Source organism: Podarcis melisellensis (genome assembly GCF_964234715.1).
Source record: "Podarcis melisellensis genome assembly, chromosome: 13".
In the NCBI taxonomy this organism is placed as follows: domain Eukaryota; kingdom Metazoa; phylum Chordata; class Lepidosauria; order Squamata; family Lacertidae; genus Podarcis; species Podarcis melisellensis.
The window spans coordinates 34,454,884-34,464,066 of NC_138545.1; the positions used below are offsets into that span (position 1 = coordinate 34,454,884).

The 9,183-nt window shown below is 45.8% G+C and overlaps 1 protein-coding gene across 2 annotated transcripts; it reads left to right on the forward strand.

Moving 5' to 3' along the window:
• The first annotated feature begins 171 nt into the window (after positions 1–171).
• Positions 172–6,095, forward strand: ATP5MC1 (ATP synthase membrane subunit c locus 1). 2 transcript variants are annotated; one of them, XM_081884497.1, is made up of 5 exons: positions 172–273; positions 1,612–1,660; positions 2,720–2,797; positions 4,437–4,612; positions 5,859–6,095. In XM_081884497.1, the coding sequence occupies exons 2-5, from the start codon at positions 1,622–1,624 to the stop codon at positions 5,971–5,973; spliced, it is 408 nt and encodes a 135-aa protein (XP_081740623.1). In that variant the 5' UTR covers positions 172–273; positions 1,612–1,621; the 3' UTR covers positions 5,974–6,095. The 2 variants fall into 2 exon arrangements, with proteins under 2 accessions (XP_081740623.1, XP_081740622.1); XM_081884496.1 differs by having other exon boundaries at positions 222–360.
• Positions 6,096–9,183: the final 3,088 nt, after the last annotated feature.

Consider the following 9,183-nt stretch of genomic DNA (forward strand, 5'->3'; position numbering starts at 1 on the left):
TCTGGTCTCCTTCCTCTGACGCGCTCGGTGGAACGCTCCCGGGAGAAGGGGGGGGAGGAGAAAGGGAGGGTTTTGCGGCCGGCCAATGGGGGACCCGCGACCCTTCGGAGTTGCCCAATCCGCACGCAGAGGGGCGCGAGCGCGAGGGTCCGGGAGCCAATAGCGGGCGGCGGCGAGGCTCCGTCTCCCGTGAGCCACCGGGGCCCCGCCGGGCAGCGTTCCTTGCGTCGCGGCGGCCAATAGGAGCGGAGGACGCTGTGGTACATTGGCAAGGTGAGCGAGGGCGGGAGGGGCTTGGCTGGGTCCAGTCAGGAGAGCCGCGACTTTGAGGTTCGGTGCAGCCCTTCTTCGTCCCCGAAGGTGAGACTGTGCAGGGGAAGCGGGGAGGGCGCCCGCCTGGTCCCGGGGCCTCCCGTGAGGGCGAGGCGGCTGCACGGGGAGCGGGGAGGCCCCGGTGCTCGGGTCTGTTCCCACCAGCACGCCGTTCGCGGCTGCCTTCATCCCGAAGGCCCGTTTGAATTGGGAACAGCAGTTAAAAGGGGTCCCGTCGGGATCCTTTGTCGCGAGTGAATCACTCGCGGCTTCTTAGGGGCGCCTTTTGACGGCTGACCGACGTAGGTTGCTGCAGTCGCGGAATCGTAGAATTGGGAAAGGGACCGCGAGGGCCATCTAGTCCGGCCCCTTGCAAAAATGCAGGAATCGTTCGCGCAGTGTGGGGCTCGAAGCCACGACCCCGAGGATGGAAGAGTCTCGCTTGCCCCCTCAGCTCATTGGCCTGCTTGCTAACGGACATGCTAGACTAGATGGTGGACCAAGTCCTTCTTGTGGGCTAGAAACTCCAGGGCGAAATGGCTTCTAGTTTTGTCTGCCTGTGAATGTTTCTCTGCAAGGGCAGGGCGAAGGCATAGATGAAAGACTAGGGGAATCCTGTGGAGCTAAACGTGTTTGCAGACGGCAGGTGTTCAAAGGGCAACTAACATGAAGAGAACCGGCCAATGGCTTCTTCAGTGCTGGATGTTAACGAAGGTGTAGATGGTGGAGGCGGTCATTGGGATGCCACCTACAAAATGGGAAAGGATTTGGGAAGCTGGTAGATTCGGGATGGGGCAAAAGGCTTTGTAGCCCACAACGATCCGTTTCCAGATGGGGTTGTTTTCAGGGGGACAGCTGCAGCTTTGAAATATTGGCTAACTTTCTGCAAGTCCTGTTACCTAATTGTGCTTTTTTGTGGCTCCTAGCTAACAGGGGTATGCACAGTTTCTCTTAAACACCCTTCTTTCAATCAATTACAAAGTCAAATGCCATTTTTGAGTGCCTAATTGCTGTAAGAAGCAATGTTGTATTGGACAAACATAGCTTAGATTGTCATCTGTCTTTCCCCTGACAAGTTTCATGTCTGTCACCTTATCTGTGGTGTCTGCCCATAGTTGGAGGTCACTGATGCACAGTTGCAAGCTATCTGGACTTAGTTTGCAAAATCTTAATAAAAAGCTATACCTGAAACAGATAAGGAAATGTACTCCATTTTGTCCACACACTGGGCTTTTCCTCTTAGTTGTGAGAGAATTCAGTGGGTGTTTGTGTAAAATGTGACTTTCCCCCTTTATTCAGGATCATCAGAATGCAGACTCCAGTAGCTCTCCTGGCTTCGCCAGCTCTGGTAAGGAATTTTTGGCTTGCAATTGCCTTAGTGTATCTTAGATTACTTTAGTATGTTACACTCCTCATATTATTCATTGTTACAATGAGTAAAATCTCTAATATTTCTCTTTAAAGAGGAAAAACTAAGAGTGAGCTGTTTGATATGTCATTTGAACTCAGTCAACAATAGTTTCTGAAGGGTATGTTAAACCAGACTTACAAATAAGTTAATAAAAGTTACAAGCCAATAAATCCTTAGTCTTCCTGCCCGTGCATTCCTATAATAGTCCTCGGTGAGTGACCAACTCTGTTCCACTTTAGAAAACAAAACAAAACATCTCTATTTTGGAAATATTCAGACTCTGTAAGGGGAAGCAGCAAATGGTTTTTTACCTATGAGAATGAATTTATTGCAGGTATGGAGGAACTTGTGACCCTCCAGATATTTTTGGACAACAGCTCCCATCATCCCTGACCATTGGCCATGCTGACTAGGGCTGATGTGAGTTGATCAGAAAGACCTGTTCAGTTCATTTGATATCAATTCATATGGACCCCCAAAGCAGCTAATGATTGTTTTTTTTTAATGGACAAAAATATTTGAGTGCACAAGTCCTGATACAAATAGTATTAGGAAAACTACTGCCCATGTCTAGAGTCTCTAGCTAGGTTTAATAGGCAGCAATGAATACTTTCCCTCTTGCGCATATATGTCCTTTCCAGTATGAGAGAAGCTGTGTATTCAAGCAAGATCTAGAATCTCCTGCCACAGAGAATTTACATTACATGATGAATAGGCATACCTGTCTTGAAAGAGAACTGCCTTCTGATCAGCACAAAATTGCCTCATCACCAGTTGGGGGGAAGGCCTTAGCTCACCGATGTAGGATAAATCTTGCAAGTATCTAATATCAAGTTAAATCCTTAAAATCTACCATTTGAAGGATCAAGTGGGATAGCTAGGAAATATATTTGGCTATGATGCTGAAGAGCCACTGTCAGTCAGAACAGATTGCATTGGTCTCTGAATAGAGCAGTTCTTTATATCCTGATATGAATTTAATGTTTTTCTTTCCAGTTCCGCTGCTGTTCTCGAGCTCTAACCAGGCCAGCTTCCCTGTCTATATTGAGCAGGCCAGAGACTCAGACTCTGCAGGTAGGAATAAACAGCATGACTCCTCATTGCTATCTTCAGGTTTTGTTTGCACCTTGATATTCTTTACAAAAAGGAGCAAAAAAATGGTTAACAGCATCATGCAGTGATACCAAACCACAGCCAAACAATAAAACTCTATGCTAAATAGAAACTGTTTTCTATTAATTATAACTCTATACATTATTTTCTCATGATGTGGGAACAATATTAACTTCTTTGCTTTCAAACTCAAAGGTTAGCACTAGCTGCCTCTTACATTACACTGACAGCTTAGCTTCCATCAGAGTACCTAGAAGAGGAACCGAGGCTGCCATGCGTAATTAACCCAATTTCACCACTCTGAAAAAGTGTAGTAGTGCTGGTGTAAGACGTCTCTTTCCTTGTGACCTAGAAAAGGTGTGGGGAAACTGTGGCTCTCCAAAAGTTGCTAAACTTCAACTCCCATCATCTTTTGCCATTGGCCTTGATGCAAGTTGGAGTTCAGCAGCAACTGGAGCATCTAAGGTTCCCTGCACTTGGCCTAGTGTGAGCAATACTGGAATAAATCCTGCAAAAGCTCTGCAGGATAATATAATATAAGAAGGGACATTTTTTTCTGGCAGAAGCTACTGTCTCGTTGATTCTTTTAGAGTCCGTTAATATTTTAAAAATTCAAAAGCAAGCAGTACTTCAAAACCATTATGTCCTTCATTAAAAAAAAAGCATGCTGTTACACAGGGTTGAAAAACTTATGTTTCAACTGGTCACCCTCCTTGCTCATTTTAAAACACCTTTTGGATAGGAAATGGCATAAATTTAACCCTTCATGAACCTTTTGTTGCAATTCTAATGTTTACATTGAGTAGTTCCCCCCAGAATTCCCTTTTACTCCTGCTGGATTGGGGAATATTAAGAATTGGTATTCTTTGTGTGCGTGATAGGCATATCTCTGTTTGTACATCAAACAGATTTTCAGAATCTGCATAGTTGTGGTTCAGTGGTTGCTACAAGGGAGGTCATTTCACACACACCCTTAAGGTTTCAGTAGGGTGACTGAACAACAGTTATGTCTGCTAGAGACCTGCATTTCTGTTCCAGCCCATGACCTGGCAGAGACACCTAAGTAGCATTATTTGCTGTTCTCTCTCCCCACTCCCCCACTGCCAATGCTTAGAAAACTAGTAGTCTGGGTCCAAGGCCATTGCCTCTTTCCTTCTTTCTTCTCTATCCCGTCTTGGGTATGTCCTTCCCCTGCCCTGGAGGTGGGCAGAAGGCAGCCTGGGATCTGATTCCGGACTCTCTTAACAATATCAGCAACTGTAAAAAGCTCCACCCACATTAGCTTACTGGGAAAAGATTTATTTTCTGAAAGAAATTGCAAGCTTGATTCTCTTGCGGATCACAAGTCCATAGGTTAAGCCAGCCCTGTTCTTCATTCTTAGTGATCCATCCAGCTGAGCTGCTATTTTCCACCTGCCCCCAGTGGAGGCCCAGGTTGGCTTCAAGGTTCTAATAAAGAAACAAAGTAGGTCCTGCCAGCCTGATGTCTACCCACCCATTGTTTGGGAACATCTGGATTAAACGCTGTTAGGAAGAGAAAATGATTTGGAGGCTTAAAGTGACTGATATAAATCATGCTAATTACTTGCTTCCTCCACAGCCTTTTGGAGTTTTGAATCGTCAGCTAGCTCATCGGGAATTCCAAACCAGTGCTGTCTCCCGTGATATTGATACTGCTGCTAAATTCATCGGTGCTGGTGCTGCTACTGTGGGAGTAGCTGGTTCAGGAGCTGGGATTGGGACAGTGTTTGGCAGTTTAATCATTGGTTATGCCAGGTAAGTTAGCTGGGGAAAGCATTTCTGCTTTGTTTTAGCAGGTTGTTTAGATATTTTTGTGAAGACTTTTACCACAAATTCATTCCTCTTGGGAGAAGCAGTTTTTTAAAGCAGCTGACAGTGATTGGAAACTCCAGCTAGGAAAAGCTGCAATAGAAGAGAATTGGTGGAATCTGCATGGAATTTTCTTGTCAAGTGTCTTGTTGATGAGAAAAATACCTTTTTCAAACTAATAGTGTCAAAGTGTCACTGTTAAAAAGATCATAACCAAAGTTACCTTCAATGTATGAATCAGCTTGTATTGTACACACAGTGCTCATACCAGCTGGGTTATTGTCTTTCCATTGTCAATGTATTTTTTTTGTGTTAAAGAAGCAATTATTGTCTATGTATGGATTAGGGCGCAGGTGGCCTGTGGGTTAAACCATAGAGCCTAGGACTTGCTCATCAGAAGGTCAGCGGTTCGAATCCCCACGACGGGGTGAGCTCCTGTTGCTTGGTCCCTGCTCCTGCCCACCTAGCAGTTTGAAAGCACGTCAAAGTGCAAGAAGATAAATAGGTACCGCTCCGGCAGGAAGGTAAACGGCGTTTCTGTGCACTGCTCTGGTTCGCCAGAAGCGGCTTAGTCATGCTGGCCACATGACTGGAAGCTGTACACCGGCTCCCTCGGCCAATAAAGCGAGATGAGCGCCTCAACCCCAGAGTCGGTCACGACTGGACCAAATGGTCAGGAGTCCCTTTACCTTTTTATGGATTGCAGAATATTTTCTCTCTAAATGTTCCTGCTTGGTAAAGTGTGTCCATGGTTCGAAAGTATGTGAGCACATAAATGTCTGTATTCAGACAAAGTATCTTCACAGATTTTGGAACATAGTATGATTTATTAGAATGTACCCATGTATTTCAAAATTTAAATTAAGGGATGCTTCCCCCCAGTCTTCTGTCTTGCCTCTCCTTCAACTCTCTAAGAACTACAAATTACTAATTACAAGGCTTGAAATATGTGGTTCTTTGTAAAGCAGATTTCCATGGTTGTATACCTTTAATCCGAGAACAATCAAAACACCTTTTAAGTGAGATGTGGTGGATATATCTGTGACTGGTAGTTAATAAAGCTTTCCCCGTGTTCACTCTGAGGTTCTACAAATACATTTTCGAGTGTGGGCTTGGGAAGCCTATTGCAGCTTTTTATTTTGGAAAAGCCAATGGGATTTTACCTTACAGATTTCTTCTGTTCTACCTACAGGAACCCATCCCTCAAGCAGCAGCTGTTTTCTTACGCTATCCTGGGTTTTGCCCTCTCAGAGGCCATGGGGCTCTTCTGTTTGATGGTGGCATTCCTCATTTTGTTTGCCATGTGAAAGCCTTGGAGCTACGCTGCAGCTGCTGTCTGTCTGTGTCCTCTCCAGTTTGAGCCTGCCTCCCTTGCCAGGGTGTTAACAGATTTAAACAAACTTTCTCTAAATAAATAAGATTCAAGTTTTTTGTTTTGTGCTTTTCATCCTAAAAGCTTGCTCGTAATTCTTAAATATACACATATTAAGAAGGGGAAGGAAAAATTATAATATGCCAAATCAATTTGGCACAGAGTCCTTTTATAATATACAATAAAATATAGTTTGCTAAAAAGTCAGTGCCACAATTAGCCTCCAAACACTAAGAAATATTGTAGGAAGAGAACAGTTCTACAGCCTGCTTGAAGGATACAACTGGAATGCCATCAGGTCCACATTTCATGAAGTGTTTGCCTAAGGAACAGGAAGGATGATTTATACTGAAGTTGCATGCAGGGGAGAGGCATACCTTATTTTCAAATAATCTGTCTCTATACTACTGAAGCAGGTTTACTGCCCTCAGCAACTGGAAAGGGTATGAAAGCCCAGGACCTTTAAATACATGGTTACAAAAATTAAACAAGCTTATCTGCACCCTGAGAGTAGTAAGTTCCAATCCCTCAAAGTTGGCATGCCAATGAGAATCTGATATTTGAAGACTTTTTAGATCTACAGTCGTATCTTGGTTTTCGAACAGCTTAGTTCTCGAATATTTTGGCTGGCTCCTGAACGCCGCAAACCTGGAAGTGAGTGTTCCGGTTTGCTAACATTCTTTTGGAACCCGAATGTCCAACACGGATTCCACACATTCCACTTGGCTGCAGGAGCTTCCTGCAGCCAATCAAAAGCCGCACTTTGGTTTCCAAATGTTTTGGAAGTTGAATGGACTTCCGGAACGCATTCTGTTCGACTTCTGAGGTACGACTATTTCTAGTCAGGACAATTCACTTTAACAAACTAGGCATATTTAAAAACCATGCAGCAGTGGGGATCTGCAGCAGAATGTGCTGCGTATCCAGCTCCCAATATCAATGTTAACACTGTCATTTTGAAATACTGTTTGAGGTTTCTCGGGAAGATTCAGAAGAGACTGGGGTGGGGACCATCTTTCAGAAATGTTAATCTATGCTGCCGTATAGTGTTAAAGGACTCATTTCAGTCTCGTTTTGAGCCCCCAAATTCTGTGTTTTGTGACAAAACCTGGAGGGTTACAGAAAACCCTTGTTCAAAACCTCGTATTAAGGCAGTGAGGGCAGTCTGAACCTTAGGACATATAACCCCGTATTTCCATTCGAGGAGTCCTGGCAAGTACCAAATGTGCAGGTTATATCTCCTATGGCCTGATTTTGTATAAGCCCATTTCCTGTTCCTCGTTCAGTCCGTTTGAAATTAATTTTTAAAGTGATTCTCAAGGTCATTGGTTGGAGCCCTTACCTTCGGCAAAAAAAAAGCTCCTGCACTGCAGGGGGTTGGACTAGATTACCCTCGTGGTCCCTTCCAACTCTTTATAATTTCTTAAAGTATGTTCGTTGTAGCTTTATTTATTTAGTGCGAGGGGTTCCGTTTGAACTTTGCTAACCCTTAAAGGGCAGAACTTCGGTGACCTTCAGAGCTTTCCTGGACTTACTTGGTAAGATTTCCCTTAAATAGTGCAGAGATTTAACTCGCAACAACAGAACGTCGCCCTAAAAAGGGGTCCTTTTTCTTTCAGGGGTTTTTAAACCCAGGCACCCCGCCACTAAACACAACCGGTGCTTCCCGGTTGGACGTTCTTCTTTTGATACCGACGTTTCCGGGAACGCTCTAGAGCGCTCTATGGTGGAGCAAGGATACGCTCTAAGGAATGGAGGACGTGCAGTCTCTATGGTGAATGGCGGTTGAGAGAGAGAGAGCTCTACGTAAGAGGGACGTGAAGAGGTTGTGGGAGGTGCTGGTGTGGGAACCCGAGGGGGAAAAGGGCAGGGAGCGAGGAGCGGGGCTGTACCTCGTTCACGGGGAATTTCCCTGAAGGGCCTAGTTGGTTGCTGCTGCGCATGCGCGAGCCTGAGCTTCGATCTTTGAACTCTCGCGAGGAAAGAAAGTCGCGTGGAAACTCGGCTTTCGAGTACAAATGCGTATAAGGCTGAAAGAGCGGCGCGTCTGAGGCGGGGGGGGGGGAGGGAGGCGGGCAGTGAAATAACGTTTATCAATCCAAACCAGGCGCTCTGTCCCTGAAAGGAAACACTCTTCGGCCACTTCCGGTGTGACGTGATGGAGTGACGTCAGGAAAAGAAGCTTCTGTGGGCAGGGCTTAGAGCTTTGTTGGGCCCCACCCCTCGAAAGCAGATTTCCAATGTTGCTCCTAGATCCAAGAATTTGGGAGGCCCACATGAATTAATACAAAATGGCCGATAAAGTGGGCGGCGTTGAGCCTTTGCTTCCCGCTTTTGCCACAGTGCTTTGGATTAACCATGCCCAGTCCATCCAAATAAGTTATGATACAAGGATGGGACCTTAGAGACCAACTAAGTTTGTTATTTGGGGACGCGGGTGGCATTAAACCACAGATCCTAGGACTTGGTGATCAGCAGGTTGGCGGTTCGAATCCCCGCGACGGGGTGAGCTCCTGTTGCTCGGTCCCTGCTCCTGCAAACCTAGCAGTTCAAAAGCACGTCAAAAGTGCAAGTAGATAAATAGGTACTGCTCCGGCGGGAAGGTAAAAGGCGTTTCTGTGCGCTGCTCTGGTTCGCCAGAAGTGGCTTAGTCATGCTGGCCACACGACCCGGAAGCTGTATGCCAGCTCCCTCGGCCAATAAAGTGAGATGAGCGCCTCAAGACTGATGGGGGAAAGCAAAGTTGAGCACTATCTCTTAGTTACTTTGCGAGAGAGCAGCTGTAATGGAAAGATTTCAAGTGGGGGGGGGGAGTATGGTCTGTCAGCAATACAGATGGGGGAAAATCCCATCTCTCATCCTCTCCTGCAGCCTCATGGAATGGCTGATGTAGTAATCAACAGCCAAGAGAGGAGCTTGATGGAGATTTGAAAACACCCCACCCTTTTAACACCATCACCCCCGCCGGAGTAGAAAGCAAGCAGCGCGTGTTGGACAAGGGCAGGGCTCCGGTGTGTTTGAAAAGCTGTGCGACTGACAGAAATCCAGCGACAACAGCCCCCTGTGCAGCTCTTTTGAAGCCCTGGAGATTTCTGAAATCTGTAACCACCCTGAGATCTGTGGGTATAGGGGTGACATACAAATT